Source organism: Dendroctonus ponderosae, unplaced genomic scaffold (assembly GCF_020466585.1).
Source record: "Dendroctonus ponderosae isolate FM_Combo_2020 unplaced genomic scaffold, Dpon_F_20191213v2 Dpon_F_20191213_1, whole genome shotgun sequence".
Lineage (NCBI taxonomy): Eukaryota > Metazoa > Arthropoda > Insecta > Coleoptera > Curculionidae > Dendroctonus > Dendroctonus ponderosae.
In genome coordinates this window covers 54443538-54459749 of record NW_026017110.1, presented here as the reverse complement: position 1 = coordinate 54459749, position 16212 = coordinate 54443538, and the positions used below count along the sequence as shown (strand labels likewise).

The following is a 16212-nucleotide window of genomic DNA, read 5'->3' as shown; positions in this document are numbered from 1 at the left end:
TACTTATTAGGTTTTTATATTCGGGGTGTTTAATGTATTTAGGGAACGATTCGATAAAGCGGCATCAGCGCTTAAGCTCACATTATTAATATATTTTCAGTAGTGTCTCCATCTAGTGTAAGAACGAACCTCTTATGCTTTCGAACAAGAATTGATCTTCGCACAAGCTTCCTATAAGCAGGAAATCTAGTTGTATTTATGTGAGATAAACCTGATATCCAGGATTACGTGGCATGCTGAAAGAATCAGATAGTTCTACTATCCGGTAACTGTACTATAGCACGAAAGAAAAGTTAAAACTTCTAGCAGGTGGTTTCTTCTAATAAGGCGAATGCTTGTGCCTCTGTACAATCGACTGCAGGCAGATCATATACAAGTGATTTCGTAGTATAAAATAATGCCAGAACCATAGAGTAAGTAAAATAAGGATTTACTTTCTCTATGGCCAGAACTAGGAATAACATAGATAGATATTTAAAAAAGTTGTGACACCCTTTAAATCATAAACTGATCATTTCTGTCTGTTAGAAATCGCTTTGCATGTTTCCAAAATAAAATTACAAATGTTTAGCACACGTTTCTTTTGCACAAGCTGTGAAAAATATGGCTACATTTTCAAATGATGGATATTGCCGATATTAATTTTATTTATGGATACTGTGAAGGAAATCGGACTCCCAGCCGAAGTCTCCTGCACGCAGAATACCTAATAAGAAAGTATTCATCAATGTACATTTTTACAACTTGATGAAGAGGAAGCGAATAACATGATCGAAAATAGTCCCAGACCAGCGTCGGAAGGATCTCGTCGTTTTATGTTAATCGAATTAAACAGTGAAGAGTATTGGTTATTTATACCCATGTCACAGACAATTAGTTCAACATTTACAACCTGAATGCTATGCTGCACATGTCAACTTTTCTCGTTGGTTTATTGAACATCAACTGCTTTGTCGAGAAATTCTGTTTGCGGATGAAGATGATGACAATTGACCGGATATGGATTTACGAATATCAGGCACTCACAGTCATCAACACTTTAAAACCGTGGAAAGGCACTTTCATGAATTTGTGCTGTGGTGTTCTTAATAAAATCAAGTAATGAATGGAGGATGTTAGAACACTATAGAACATAATTAACATGTGGCTTTAACATGATGGCGTACTTCCACATTTTGGAATAAATGTGTCTAACATATCTAAGTAATTCATACCGAAAAAATGAATTTCCTAATCGATGGATTGCAAAAGGAAGCCAAGTTCTCTGGATTCCGCTTTCACCGGATTTTTTACCTCTAGACCAACATATTTGGGGATACATAAAAAGTTTGGCTTACTCAAATGGCCATAAATCAGAGGTTGGCTAATACAAAATACTATAACTGCTGCTGCATTCATACGACCAAACAATACGCGCTTAAGTTGTGAGCATCTAGTCGCTGGACACTCTGTATATATTTTTTCACTTCACGGTGAAATTCTTCTGGATCAATTCAATTCTTCTGGATATTCAAACATGTTGAAACGTATAATGTTTCGCAAATTATCGTCATTTTTTCCTCAATAGGAGATTCTGTGTAAAAATTAACTTGATTTTCCAAAAGATGAAAATGAATCTACTGAAAGTGTGATTTTATGAAAATGTGCTGGCGCTCCATTCATTTGAAGCCACATGGCAGCTCTAATATCTGACGGATTGCCTTCTCATAACATTGGAAGATGACTGATTACACTCTAAAAGATTTTTCCATTCAAATGTCTTTGAAGAAACTAGGGGCCAATTAAATTAATTTCCATTATTCCGCTCTCACGTATTTACTGACCACTTGGTGCTGATTTCGGATAATTCTAAATTGGTGCGAGATTGAATCCGAGTAATAATGGAAATTGCTTTTATTGACAGATCAATTATTGTGAAAAGTGCGTTAGTCAGAAAGCAAAACTCTATCAAAAAGTTTTCGTTGCCTGAAATTTTATCTAAAACCCACATCGCTAAGGAAAAGTTCTTGACGCTGAATTTTGTAATAATGGTAATCATGTTTTTGCAGAATCCTTGAGACACTTGTTTGGCTTATGTTATGATACCTAACAATTTGCGAGTTTTTAATTACAGAAGCTACAACCATATATTAGTTGACTGATCTCTGCTGCAACTCCCAATTCTGTTGTTTTATTTCCTCTAACAGCATAATTTCTTTTCAATGGTTTCCGAATAAAAATCAATCAATTCGTTCAGCTTTAGAGTAAACTTTCATTTTTATGTGTATTTTGTAAATAAACTACTATCAAAACAAAATTGTATAGAAGCGATTTCTTGTATCTGAATCAGCACTAAAATATAAATTTGATAATATCAGCATGAATCCTGAAAGTACACGATTTCTGTGAAATCCTGCATAGTTAGGTATAGGCTACCTCTATAGTATATTCAATAGAAAATTAAATTTTTTATTTCAAATTGACGAAACTTCAAATATCTCAGAAACCTTAAGCGGTACTTATCATAGCTGCAATAATGAACAATATAATTTAATTTTCAGGTACTTACATAGTTGGTCGCACTAGCGCTGAAGCAGAGAGGCAAAACCAAAGTGATGATAAAGTTTCACTGTAAACGTTCATAAATGCTAAATTAAATGTGTCCATGATATGTATTCCATAAACACAAGTCGAACCATAATGGAAATACGGGCATATTAAGGTTTGCCAAAAATAATGAATTGTACTTCATTTGAAACATCAATAAAAGTAATTAGTGTATAGCGCTAAGAATGATTTATTAAACAACCATTTCACTTTAACATTAATTGGTCTCAATCTTTAGACTTTGAAGTACATAAATGCTCACTAAATTCAGTTGATTTCAACATGTTACATGTCATCTACATTTTCAAGTGCCAACTCCGGTTTGTCGTAGCCCAGCTCCTCAGGGGTCGGAATACCAAGCTCAGTTAAAGTTGGTCTCATTTCTTGAATGTACCAGGGGTAAATTTCATTTACTTTGCTGCCACATTTGTTCTTGAGAGCCTCCAAAATCCTGACGGCTAAAGCCAAATCATTATTTCTACGGCAGGCGTTCAATGCGGCAATTAATATTTTTGGTTCCGGCACCAAATCGTGACCCAATAAATCTGTTACTCCACGTCGTACGTCCCATCCATCAATTTGAGGGTTGTTGAAAAAGTTTTCATACCTGCAACAATCATTGAGAGGATTGTTTCATTGTTATTACATGTGCTCGCTATTCCCTATAGACTAGGAGAAATTTAGGTGTTACGTTTGAAGAATCTGCTGTCTACGAAGTGTATCAAAAGACCAATTAAAGTATTTTTGAGGGTCTTAATTACGCTACTACCCGAACTTATTTTGATGTCATGATTCTATTTTTAAGATCTACAGATTCATTAAGTTGACTTGCTAAACAATACTAACGTTATTGTCTGCTGTTAAAAAATGTTTTGTAAATGAGAAAAGTAGAGAGAAACACTTGGCGTCAGATTATGATGAAATGTGTGAGTTGCAGTGTGTTTAGATGTAAATAGGGATGTGTTGAAAATATTTGAAAGAGATAAGTGTCCTACATTAAGAACATTCGGATAATTTGATTGCATACTTTAATTATTTGACGATATTAATTTTTTACATCAGTTACAGTTTTTGTTGGCAGGGCAGTCATCTTTTAGAAACGTTTAGTTAACAAATCAAGCGATTTTAAGATTTTCTCTTGAAACACGGATGCTCTAGGTGGCAACTAAGGCTTCTATATTGCACATTTTGCCCAAAAACCGTTTTTCTCAATCTTACCGTTGATCGAACTGGGCGTCAGTTTCAGTGTTTTCTTTGGACATAAATCTGGTACTACCAGCTGCCAGGGGCTGTAAACCATTTTGCAAGCCTGTTGCACTTTTAAGCAATGTATGCACACGAACTACCGAACCTCTTAGCATTTTTTTCCTGGTATTCTAGTGGAATGTAGGAAAATGGTACCGTTTCCAGCAAACTGTTATGACGTAACCAAATAGTGGGTTCCAGGTGATGTTAGGTTAATTTTTTTCAATTGTTTTGTCAGGTGATAAGCTGATAAGGTAAAGGTACGGAAGATAAATTGCTATCAGAGTTGCCAATTATTATAAAAATAGATTGAATTGACTAGGTGGTACTGTTGGTACTAGACCGGATTTGTATTCCTGATTGAGCAGGATTTATTATAGAAGTATTGGAACGAATTTAGTTAGTTAAAAACAACACAACCTTTCTCCTTTTCACCTTTCGGCACGGATCAATTTTTACACCCTGTATTCATCCTGTATGCTGCAGATATTCCCCAGTAACAAAAATTGAGTGTTGTAGATTATGGTAGGCAGCAAATGTAGCGCGGTGGTTCCTATCACAGGTTTCCCTAATGGAAAACAATGAGAACGAAGAACCTGACTTTAATTCAGCTGCGCTCAATAAGACGGCGCTGCCTGTATATTCATAGTCTTCAAAGTTTCAAAACTTCTTTGATGAAATGAATTTCATTGATTAGTGAAAACTGTCCTTAAAATTTCATTCTAAAGCGTTCAAGGAAATATTATGATGGCCACTGAAAAATAATATTAACCAAAATCAATATTTTATTGGAAATTAATAGGATTTACGCATATTGTTTAAAGTTGAAGTATTTATTTTGGTAATATCAAGTTCAACTGATGCTTTTGTAAGTAAATTGATATGCGTTAATGCTGACGATAATATTATATGAATTATTTTATTGTGTCACTATATTTCTAAAAAATTTCCTTTTAGAAGAAAAATTCGAAACGGATTTCATACTTGCTTTGCTATATCCGATGAAATAATTAAAAACATATAAAACACAGTGGACAAAGCCCCTGTAAAACAGTGTTATTTAAATTCAGTATTTGTCTCTTGCCTTGTGAAAGGAGAAAAAAAATGTCACGCCAATCCCTGAGTATATTTGTCAAATTTCGCACTTCTCAAACTCCTCTATAGAGACATTAATTTTCCATGTATTAAATCACTTCTTAAAATGTTTGCGTATTATTTCACCGCTTAGTTCTTAACGTTTTAAATACCCATTGTTATCAATCGACTAGTCGACCCAGTGAACAGCGATACCTTTTGTTTTTAAATTTCTACTAACCAGCAATGCACAAAACGAATTAAATAATGTATAAGAACACATAAAAAGTGTACTTATTCTATCTCTCACAAACGAGGAATTAATTTTAAGGAAAAATTTGATTTTACTTGAAGTATTAAATGTAGATTTTGATTCAGTATGGGATAACAAAGACGATTTTCTCAGGAAATCAGGTCATCATTTCCTCCCTTTTCATATTCATTTATTTGTAAATTCATATTTATATCCCTATAAGGGATCCACCTCGGCCAATTTGCACTTTAACATTCGTCATTTAGACTTGTTTATGAGTCGTCATTTAGCCGTCATAAATCTCCGATTTACTTATATTCGTCGGATATTTTGTGGGTCCACGGATTCGACCAATGTTAACCAAAAAATGTTGCCATTTGGACGTTATCTAGATCAAAAATGCTACCTGGGGTGTTAATTTGAGTTTACAATTAGTATGAAAACACATTTGAATCATCAAAAGGAACATACGGGTTTATTACTTCCCGAAACTTTTATTTAGAACTGTCAATGAGCTCAGTATATTTTTGGTATTAGAAGAGTTTAAGCTCTTCTTATTAAGTCTGTATCTTCCCTGGGATGGACTGCGGAATGAAACAAGTTTTTATATTTTTTTAACGGAAACCTTATATATTATCTTTTACAATTTTTATAATATCAATAAATAAGTGCGTTCGATGTACACTAAATTAACAGGAATGCAAGCAAACGCATCTACACAAAATATATGAATATTATTTAACTGTAGATTGTATATCCTTATGCGGCAGAAACACGAGTGCACTGATAAGAGATCACAATTTTGTCAAAATCTTATAAAAAATGGGACGTTGGATATATGGTTTGTTACACTTTGGTTAATATCGAGAAAGAATATTTCCTGCTGTGAATTTTTGACGGACTCGGTATATATATGGACAGCATTAAACATATATCTAAGCAGTTAAGTAATGTAAAGGCTTAAAGTATGACTTAAAATAAGGACAGCTAAAATTCTAAGTGTATGCCGTTTCACAAATACTGTCTTAACTTTTGGCTACTACCCTGTTAAAATGGCACAGTATACTGCTACTTGTTAAGCCTTGTATAATCATTTAATCACTCATGGTACACTAATTTATACTCCCAAAAGTATCATTTTTGGACAACTTTGGATTACGACGATACAACTTTGGATGGTAACTGTGTTTTATACTGTAAATGGAGGATGGGAAGTCTTATACTGTAAAATAGAAGATATTTAAAAACGATATTAATGTTGTTTATACAAGTCCATTTAGATTGATCTAACCTGTGCAGTAATGGCCCTGCCCTGGCCTAAGTTCACGTATTTCTTCTATCCATACCTAAAGCAACATAATCAAATCGAATATGGATTAAGCATAAGTCAAGACTCTTAGCGCCTACGACAAGCTTGCCTGTCCCTGAGCTACTAAAGTCGGGGGGGCTGATTGGGCAACGGGTGGTGGTAGTTCTGGAGGCGTCCAAGCTTTTACTTCACTCTGTGGACGACTGGCCGGGTCGCCTAAAATTTAAACAAAGTTCTTAATAAAATGTAAGCTATATAAGGGTTAAACATATTAAAGACAGGAACAAATTGCTGCACTGAGTTTCTCCTAGAAAAATAGACAATTGAAAGAATAACGAAAGGGCAGTTGGCCTGAACTTTACTTGGCTTCTGGATTTATTCTTTATGCATATATTGTGCAACAGTATATATTTGTTCGTATAAATAGGCTAAATTTTATTTTTCTTTATTTGCTCTCTAGTGCTTGTATATTCTGATGAGTACAATGTTTTCTTTTGTCCTTATCTTTTTATAGAACCTATATATTATTCTTTATATCTTTCATTATTTTCAATTTGTAAATATTCCTCCTTTTCTTTGTTCTAATTTTATAAAGTATGCAATTTTTACCAGTTCTTCCTTGGTCATACATTTATATTCATAATTATTAACAGCACGTTATTCGAAAAACCGTAATTTTCTTCCAATGGGCCGGTGTTGACAAGGGAATCATTTTAAAACTTTCTTTCTAGCTAAGCATTTAAGCATTTTTATGAAGTTTCTTCTGGGCAACATTCATTTTTTTGGAATATATGTCATTGATTTTTGTTTTTCATTAAGCAGTGTTTGTTTTCGAGATTGTCCTATTCTAAATTACCGTCCGGTTATATTTTTATTGATAAGTTTTTATGAACTATTCCTAAAATTGGTTGACGACAAATATTTTGGTATTATAACTTCATTGTTTTTATTGTGAAAGTTTGTATTTTCCAAACATTGCATCACTTTTTAATTGTGAATTTTTTTGTAGAGGAACTTTTGTTTTATTTTAATTTTTTGGAGATCGACAAAAATCGACAAAAAGCAGACTCTTTATCCAGTTGATTTTCCCATCACTTGTGCGAAAATGTATGATCTGGGTGATCTATGTGCCCAGAAGTTCGCTTGGTCGTTGCTGTGTTTAATTCGGGATCTTTCTCAATTCCGGTTTTAATCACTTTCCCATATATTCCGCGAATAGTGCGTCATAATCATTGACATGTTAAATAACATTTTTTATGGAAATACACAAACAAAAATGTCTGAGCATCAATAAAACTTCAGCCTGATCTGTACAGTGGACGCTCATCTTATAGAACGCCAATTCTTTTTTCAGCCGCCATTTTCTGTATGTTTTTCTAAAATATTTTTTTCTCAAAGTATTTTCTCAAAAAATGAGCAATTGAAAACAATAAAAAATGTGTCCCAAGATTTTTCTAAAAGAAACATTTCTGAATTTTACTCGGACCTACTTATTACTTTATGGTGTATGGTGAACACATGGTGTATGTGGAAATCATATCATCATTCAGCTATACTTACCATCACGAACATTTTGGGTGACAGTGAAAGTTTTTCCTGTATCCAAAGGCACAGTCCAGTTAACAGGGTCAGGTGATCTCATAATAATTTGCTCAGGCGACTTCACTCGAGTTGGTTCAGGTGGTGATTTGATCACCGGTTCATATTCTATGCTATCAGGCTGTTCAGTTTCCTGATTCTTCTTCACATCAGTAGATGTTTGTTCAGACTTGGGTTGTTCCGATACTAAAGCAATTTGTCGTTATTAAAACCCTAATAATCGATAAATGCTAGTTTTACTCTGATGCTACACATTGGAAGACTGAGATGAAAGTTACAATGTTTTTGTAACAATGCGTGTTCCAAGTATCGTGCCTTATTCTTACCGAAGGTCTTACCTTCGTGACTTCCTTTTCGGTTTTGCTTAGATGAGTCTATCATACCTAATGATTTAATTTTATTTGTTTTGGCCAATCTATCGTCTTCAATTTTAGTTACTATGGAACTTTGTTTAGATCGGGATGAAACAGTGGTGTTCAGGGATGCTAAAAAACCCGAAACATTTGATACAGTTCAACTTTACACACTGGGCATTTTCTCTGATTGTCTAGAAATACCAATCTGATGCAGAAGCATGATCAGAAACCATTTTGTTTTTATTATCGGAAAGTTGCGCAGCCACATAAAGTGCAAAACATGAGACAATAGAAGCATTATAGACAAAGCCAAAATAGCTGGATAAAGGCATTTCCTTTTGATTTCGACATAATTAGGCATTGACATTGATGTATGTTTAAATAAATTCCAAAAATCCAAATGAACATTTTCCGTGATTTAAAAGGAAACACCTAGAGGGTGCACCATCAGGAGGTGAATTGCTTAAGTAGCAAATAAAAAGTTCTGAAATCATCGCATATCTCTTTTGGGTAATGGATTCTATTTTTATGTTCAAGTAACAGGAGCAATTAATAAATAGTTTAAATTTTTTGACTACAACTTAGTTATCGCAGCATTACACAAAATTCCAAATTCAGTATGGGAATGTCATATCCTGTTTAAAACCGCGTTATTTATTATATGTATATTAAATAAAAAGTCAAACTGGTGTTTTGTTGAAAATACTCTGAACCGAAGAGACAGTTGCGAGAATTCCAGATTTTTTTTTCATCAAAAAATATTTGTGTTGAATCTTGACGGTTTCCGGTGGGACCCTATGTAAAAAGCTTTACAAAAGCGATCATCCTATTAGGTAGATAAAAAATCCAAATGCAAATTCATCTGTAAATTAATTATTAAAATGGTTTCTAACCGGAACAAGTCAGCCACATACATTCACGAAACTACTGTACAGGCCATTTGGGAAGGGAAGGACAGGAAACACTGGTGAAATAATGAGTAAAGCGACATGTGAAGAGCAAGGGGCGACTCTTGGCACACACTGGTGATTTTCAAATCACAGAGAGGGACTAACAGTACGGCTTTGTTTTTCGATGTTTTAAATGGATTGCAAATATCACTCTTAATCCGTCTTCATGAACTACCATAATCTCAATATGTAATCTTACAGGGTCGAGGTCGTTTATTTGAAGGAGTATTGGAGGCAGACTTTCTCCCTTCTTTAACTGTAGACCTAGATTGCCTCTTTGGAGATTGCTTTTCTTTATTGGAAGTATCCGTAGGCCCAACCGACTGTGATCGAACTATAACATTAATAATCCACTGTTATCACACGCAAGCAATTAGCCTTGGTTTAGTTACTATCTTTTCCCTTCTGGCTGCCGCGCTTACTGGAAATTTTTAATGGCGAGCTCTTTTTGGGGCTATTTTTCTGCGATCCTCTAGAATCATCGTCTTTTCTCGGAATAGTTGGCTCTAGTTTCTCTCTAGTTGGCGATAAGATTAGCCCATCCAATTCTACAGAAGACAAACATCGTATTTTTCTCATAGCATAATAAATATTGCATTGACAAATAAATGATAAAGTGCTTCAATGGAATTGAAGTTACTACCTACTAAACTTTTCATGCTACTAACGAATGTCTACTGAATTAAATTTCCAGAAAAATATTTAAAGAAACCGTTTGTGCTGAGAATGGATCGCATTGATTACTGTATTATGTAATTATAATATTGCTGTTTCCGAAGCAATTGACAAAATGTTTAAAAAAACAGTGCAAAATAAAATTGAATAAAATACTGTGAATACCATTTGAAGAAGAATGTTGAGCAAGGTACTGATCGAATAAAATATAACTAAGTTGTAAGAAAGTTATCATAATATGCAGGAAACTCAAAATACAACACAAATCTTACCAGACCCACCGGTGGTTCGTTCTAAGTGATGTCTGATGATATCTCTAATCATTCTAGCATTATTCTCAGCGTTCCGATAAGCTTTAGTAGGCGAACTTTTTCTATTATTGTCTTCTTCTTTATCTTCCTTAGTATATGACTTAGTCATATGGGAAGCTAGCGACAAAGCTGATAAAGAGCTTCTTCTCGATACTTGATCCCATAACTCGACTTGTTTATTATAAATGTCTGATAACCGCTCAGGTGCTAACTCTGATCCCCAGCCCCTATGCTACAATGTTTCAAAATTTCATCAGTTTCAAAAAAGCAAATTAAGTACTGGAGAAAATGTTTGTATTAATCAGTGCCACAGATTGAGGTTGGCAAGTAATGCGTATCACTCTTATTTTGATTTTTAGTATAAACTTTTGTTTCTACCGTTTACCATGCATTTTATAAAAATAGTTGAAAAATTATCATTAGAAACCAATATTTGAATTTAATTTGTACATGTTTCGACTCATCACCACTACCCGGATATGCTCGTGTAACATGTTACGAGTAGCAACGTATTGATGAACTAGAGGAACTTCCACCAACTTTTTATATTTTGGCCAAGATGTTAATTACTAAAAGTGGTCATGTACATGTATAGTAGATATAGGTCTTACCTTGTATTCTCCGGCTTTTTTACGAAGTTCAACAACTTCGCGGTACCAAGACGCGTCGTTATCCAAGTCTGTAGAAAAATCTTTATGTACATTCCGAATCTCGGCAACACCTCGTTTTGATGAAAATCGTCCATTTACATATTGGTATTGACTAAAAGGCTTAAACTTTTTTTTATACTCACTGTTTAGCTCTTCACGCACTTTTTCATGATTTGAACGATCGTCAACTAAAGGTTCCAGTTCGCTTGCTAAAAACGTTATGAACATGCATAATAACCCTTTTTAAATTATATTGATGCTACTATTTAACAAACACTTTCTATGTTTGTGCAGAATGTTAGAGGTTCGATGTTACTCTGTCAGGATTCATGAATGAAAGTATTTGTAGTTGGATGTTTAAACTAATTATACAATTTGACTATCTGTTAGCCATATTATCGCCTCACTTCTGCTTTGGTTTGTTTAATTTAGCAATTAGCTTGTATTTTAACAGGTGAAAGGGCTGGACTTAAAATATTTTCATATACGATCTCGTAAAATGACAATATGATAAGGCAGAATTTAAACGCAATTTCGAGTATTTTTGATTGATTAATATATGGAAAATGATTCGATGAAACCAAATTTATAATCAACCCTTTTGTATTAACGTAAAGTTCGGGAACAAACCGATAATTTTATTACTTGGCAAGAATTAATAAAAATTAACACATTCGTGAGTGGGATGCTACTATTATAAGAGCCTCAAATACTACTTTAACAATCTTCCTTAGGAGCGTAGTAAAATTAAAATAAAATTGCTAAAAACTTTGTCGATCGAATTTGTCTTGAAAAAGTATAAAAGCGAACGTGTGAGGATTATCCCAATTCACAAAATATTAATTACAATCTTGATGATTTTCATCCGGCGCCGGAAAAAGTCTAGTGATATTCTTAGCAACTTCACCCACTCAACAATCTGGATGCAATTGATTTCATTTATTCCGCACGTTTGCTCTATCGAAATATATTTCATTTAGTTTAATGTAAATGGTCATTCTCTAGAAGGATGAATTATTATATTTTTAAATAATTTCATGCATTTGTTCGTGTAACCGACTAGGGATCTCAATTGGTTTAGTAAAGTTGCAAGTAGTACAAGGTTCACTGAATATCAATCAATTAGAGTACATTATGAGGTAAAAAACTTCATGCCCAGCTTTAATAACGGCAGCCTTTTTATAAACAATATGTTTTAAATATCTAGCGAATACTTCGAAATTTCATTCAGATATGTTAACATTATGTAAGGATTTCGTTCGACGATTGAGAGAAATTCGAGAAAAATTCTAGAAATTAGTCAATAAACATTTGCATGCTGTTTAGAAGCTTATTTTCAATGGTACTGTCTAATAGAGACGGCAGAATAGAGAAACAACGCAATACAAGGAGTCCCATAAGTAATGGATACGACACAACTTTCCTTTGAAGTGAATAAAAGTACTCACGAATAACTTGGATTTTTTACTGAAATTAGGTATTCAATTTGTGAAGGTGACAAATTTGGCAAGACTATCGAATATCTGTTTTTTTTTAAATATTTGCTTAAACATAAGGCATGACATGATATTCATGCAGGATGTGGAGTTACCTGAATTCCTTAGTGTATTATGAAACGATAGATACCCAAGTCGAATTATTGATAAAAATTCATCATTTCGGAATAAACGTCTATTTTTTTAGTTAGATGATTGTTTAATAAACGTGTGATTCAATGTATTGAAGTTAATGGATGTATTTTGAACAACTTTTCCCATAAGCTGATCAGTTTTTAATTAGTATTATTAAGGTTATTTATTGTTGTGTTCATCAAATTGACATTGTTCATTATATTCATGCATAAACACGGTTTCAGAAAAAGAAATGAAACAGCTGAATTATTTGGATTAGCCAACTAAGGAAATCTCGAATAAGCAATGGATGCAAAAAATTCCGGATATAATGGGTTAGTGGAACTATTCTTTGAGAGTTGTCTAGCTGCTGTTTTAAAAGATGCATAGGTGGTCGGAATAATGCAGGGCTTTCACATAACGTTTGTTTTTCGCTAGTTTCTTTCTGGATTCTTCACTTTCAAAGTTACAGGATTTAAATCCATAGCTCCATTCGTCAATTACTAGAATTGTGTACTTTTGCTAGTAGAAAACTGAAAATAATGTACTCAAAACATGAAATCTATTATGCCGTGATTCTCCTCATTTCGCAAAAGATAATTTCAATCGATCAACAAATTCTTGAGCGCAGTTCATAATATAGGTAGCACTGTGTAATTTCATAATCCTCATAAATCACTCATAAATACCGAAAAACATCTCTGATTATATAAAAAAAAACTTACCATCTTTATTTTCGACGTCAATCCTTTTTTTGTGAACCATTGCATTAGCATTGGCCTTCAGGGCACCCATAGATTGAGATTTTCTGGGTGCCCCGTCAACTTCATCTCTTCTTGAAATGTGAGCTGGAGGCCAAGCAAATTGCCTTCTATATTCAGTGCTAATTTTCGAGATAGCCTTCCGCAGGAGCCCGTTTTCGCGACCCTGCTAATTATTGTTTTTTGTCAGTTAAATTGATGATTGTATCAACTTTCAATTAATATCGGTGTCAAAAATATTTTTCGGGTGCAACATTCAATTAGCTATAAAACTACTACCCAAACTGTGGCATTTGCAACTTAAAAAGTACGTAAAAGTGGTCCATTGTCAGCCCAAAATAGAGGGTTTGATTACTTCATCCAATTTGGTAGATTATTGTTTTGAAAGCATTTACCAGTCTGGATAGCCATCTACTTATATAAGTCTGCTCTGTCCGTTATATTGAAACCTTCCTGGCGTAGTTTCAAGTATAAATAAGACCCCGAAAGCCATTTTTGAATGCTGGGATTATGTAAAGCATCTTGTAGTTGTACACCTTAGGCCTTTTTACACTTGATAACTGCACACAATTTTACAATTTCAAATGTACAAAGACGTAATACAAGAACTTCTAAACGGGGTATCAGGTAGGGAATCTTTCAGCCTGGAGAAACAGAAATCGATCTTATCTTTTACCATATTTTCCACGTCCGAATCGGACTCTCTCCTGCGTTCCCCAGGTTCAGTTTCGTGTTCGATTCCCCGGCGCGGTCCCTCCGACTTGCTGCGTCTTGAAGGCCTCCAATTCGGACCAAACCGCTCTTCCGACTGAAATTAAAATGAATACATCTCTAACTCATGCCCCATCGAATACTGTTCAATTTCTGCATGCACACCATCGGGTCTTTTCCACAAATTAGTTTCCTTTAGGCAGATATAACAGATCGCATTTTTCGCTTCCTCACACTTTAGGAAACCATCATCTAGACCGTACCATATTAAATAGTCGTAAACGGATTATTATCATTAACTGTTCTGATTATTTGCCTTGTGGTGTCCAGGGTGTATCCAACGTAAATGGAAACACCTAAAGAGAGTCAAGAATTTTTCCCGGTCGTTAGAGCAACATTTTTATAACAAAAATTTTCTAATTGAAATAATTATCAATAATAAAATACCGGAACTACTGCTAGTACTACAACCTCATTGTTGGTTTCAACTTAATGACTGATGAATAATGAACATTAACATAACATTAATAATTTATTGAAATTATTGATTCGTTCGTTAAAAACACGCAGATGAATGCTTATAAATTATTAAGTACGATTCAATTACCATTCTTACGGCAATCATTTATAGTGCCTGACTCTCTTCCTTGCGCTCTTTGATATGCTGTATCTTCGAATAAAAAATGAAAAGAATACAATACTCTGTTCTAGAATACGTTGTATTTTATAGTTATATAGGATGTGTCACCGTGGTTAGAAGGTAATCGTTCATACCAAAAGCACTGGTATATTGAACGTTGTTAACGTTATTTAATCATCACCGAATCATTATTTAAAAATAAACAATTCCCAAGTTTTGAAAGCGAAAGTACGTAGTTTATTATTTTCCTTCCTGCCATATGTGGATTCAATTGTCTGATTTTCCTTTTAGATCGATTGAAACGCGTCATTCATATAAATATTGTCTAATAAGTCCCCCAAAACATTTGCTTTACATCGTTTGGGCAACTGAATATTCTTTGCTTCGTTACTCGCTATTGTGTGGCTTCATTTTGAATATAACTGAACTTGAATGTTTTCACACAACTAATTCAAAGCGGACAAGGCCTGCCGAGGCAATTTGAACTAATTCAAAGGGGACAAGGATTATTTTTATTACTTTGGTATAGTTCTATATCTATCTATTGATCAGGATTTAGGATCAAATGTTCTTGCTTAATATACTAGATACGAGTTTAAATCTCATTGACTTTTCCGAACTGTATTTGCAAATATATTGTTTTTTTTGGTGTTGCTGAAGCCTATTTTGATCATTGAGCCAATTGTTCTAAGTTTTCGACAGTTTTTGTTTTGACGAATATTAGTTCCTTTATAAACAAACAATGATTGTTTATGTAACATATACAGGGTGTCTATAAGTAATGGAAAAAAATTATGGCGGATTTCTGTTCTGTAAAAATACAGCGATTTAACACAACTTACCTACTTTAGAAGGAAAGTCAACGCAAACAGACGCACAGAGGGTCAAATTTATTTTTTGAAAATGATATTTTTTAAATAATTTACGAACAACTCAGAGTCTTTTACTGAAATTGGGTATACGGGGTTTTCGAAGATGACAAATTTCATTATCAGCTCAGACATATCATATCAGCCAGGTCATAGCGGGCACCTCTTGCAGCAAATTATTTTCTTTAAAATTGCCCAATTTTTTTCCTGATACTGCCAAGTGACAACAACTGCAATATCTGAATCCCCAGCTTATTTCTGACTGCGGGTGAGGGATGATTTAAATGCGATATCCTAATCGTTGGATTGGTCGGGGAAGCCAAACACCATGGCCAGATCGAAGTCCGGATTTTAATACTATAGATTTTTCTGTATGCGAACATCTAAATTAATTTGTGATGAAGAAACGATAGGTTCCCGAGACAAATTATTAATGAAAATTCAGAAAGCTGTGGAAACATTTCGGAATAAACATCCATTTCTTTAAATTAGAAGATAGTTTAATAAACGTGTGATTAAATGTATTGAAGTAATGAACGTTACTGTGAACAATTTTTGTCAAAAGCTGATCGGCTTTTTGCTAGTGTTATTAAGGCTTCTTATGGTTGCTTTT

General features: G+C 34.0%; 2 protein-coding genes and 1 long non-coding RNA gene across 6 annotated transcripts in view; 1 reads left to right on the top strand and 2 right to left on the bottom strand.

The window, feature by feature from the left end:
- The first annotated feature begins 130 nt into the window (after window positions 1-130).
- LOC109533884 lies at window positions 131-2769 on the top strand. Its single transcript, XR_002171568.2, has 2 exons — window positions 131-413; window positions 2541-2769. It is a non-coding gene; the product is annotated as an uncharacterized LOC109533884 (long non-coding RNA).
- LOC109533883 (cytochrome c oxidase subunit 5A, mitochondrial) lies at window positions 2759-4301 on the bottom strand. Its single transcript, XM_019899393.2, has 2 exons — window positions 3805-4301; window positions 2759-3193 (listed from the first exon to the last, which is right to left on the bottom strand). Exons 1-2 carry the CDS (start codon window positions 3945-3947, stop codon window positions 2872-2874), a joined length of 465 nt encoding a protein of 154 aa, XP_019754952.1. The 5' UTR covers window positions 3948-4301; the 3' UTR covers window positions 2759-2871.
- Window positions 4302-5759: 1458 nt separating this feature from the next.
- Window positions 5760-16212, bottom strand: part of LOC109533802 (nuclear protein MDM1) — a 100629-nt gene continuing 90176 nt past the window's right edge. For 2 of the 4 annotated variants that reach the window (XM_048660683.1, XM_048660681.1), the window contains exons 4-13: window positions 14056-14187; window positions 13344-13548; window positions 10970-11217; window positions 10320-10590; window positions 9765-9920; window positions 9572-9706; window positions 8405-8551; window positions 8028-8252; window positions 6450-6683; window positions 5760-6380 (exon numbers count right to left, since the gene is read on the bottom strand). In XM_048660683.1, the coding sequence (XP_048516640.1) occupies window positions 6562-6683; window positions 8028-8252; window positions 8405-8551; window positions 9572-9706; window positions 9765-9920; window positions 10320-10590; window positions 10970-11217; window positions 13344-13548; window positions 14056-14187 (1641 nt within the window). In that variant the 3' untranslated portion in view covers window positions 5760-6380; window positions 6450-6561. The remainder of the gene's footprint in view (window positions 6381-6449; window positions 6684-8027; window positions 8253-8404; window positions 8552-9571; window positions 9707-9764; window positions 9921-10319; window positions 10591-10969; window positions 11218-13343; window positions 13549-14055; window positions 14188-16212) is intronic. The other 2 variants (XM_048660684.1, XM_048660682.1) reach the window with 2 other exon arrangements.

Excerpts from the sequence above, each read along its gene's own strand:
- LOC109533883 (XM_019899393.2), bottom strand. The coding sequence starts at position 3,947 with ATGCTAAGAGGTTCGGTAGTTCGTGTGCATACATTGCTTAAAAGTGCA. Across the intron at positions 3,194-3,804 it reads GACGCCCAGTTCGATCAACG|GTATGAAAACTTTTTCAACA; the intron begins GTAAGATTGAGA and ends TGATTGTTGCAG.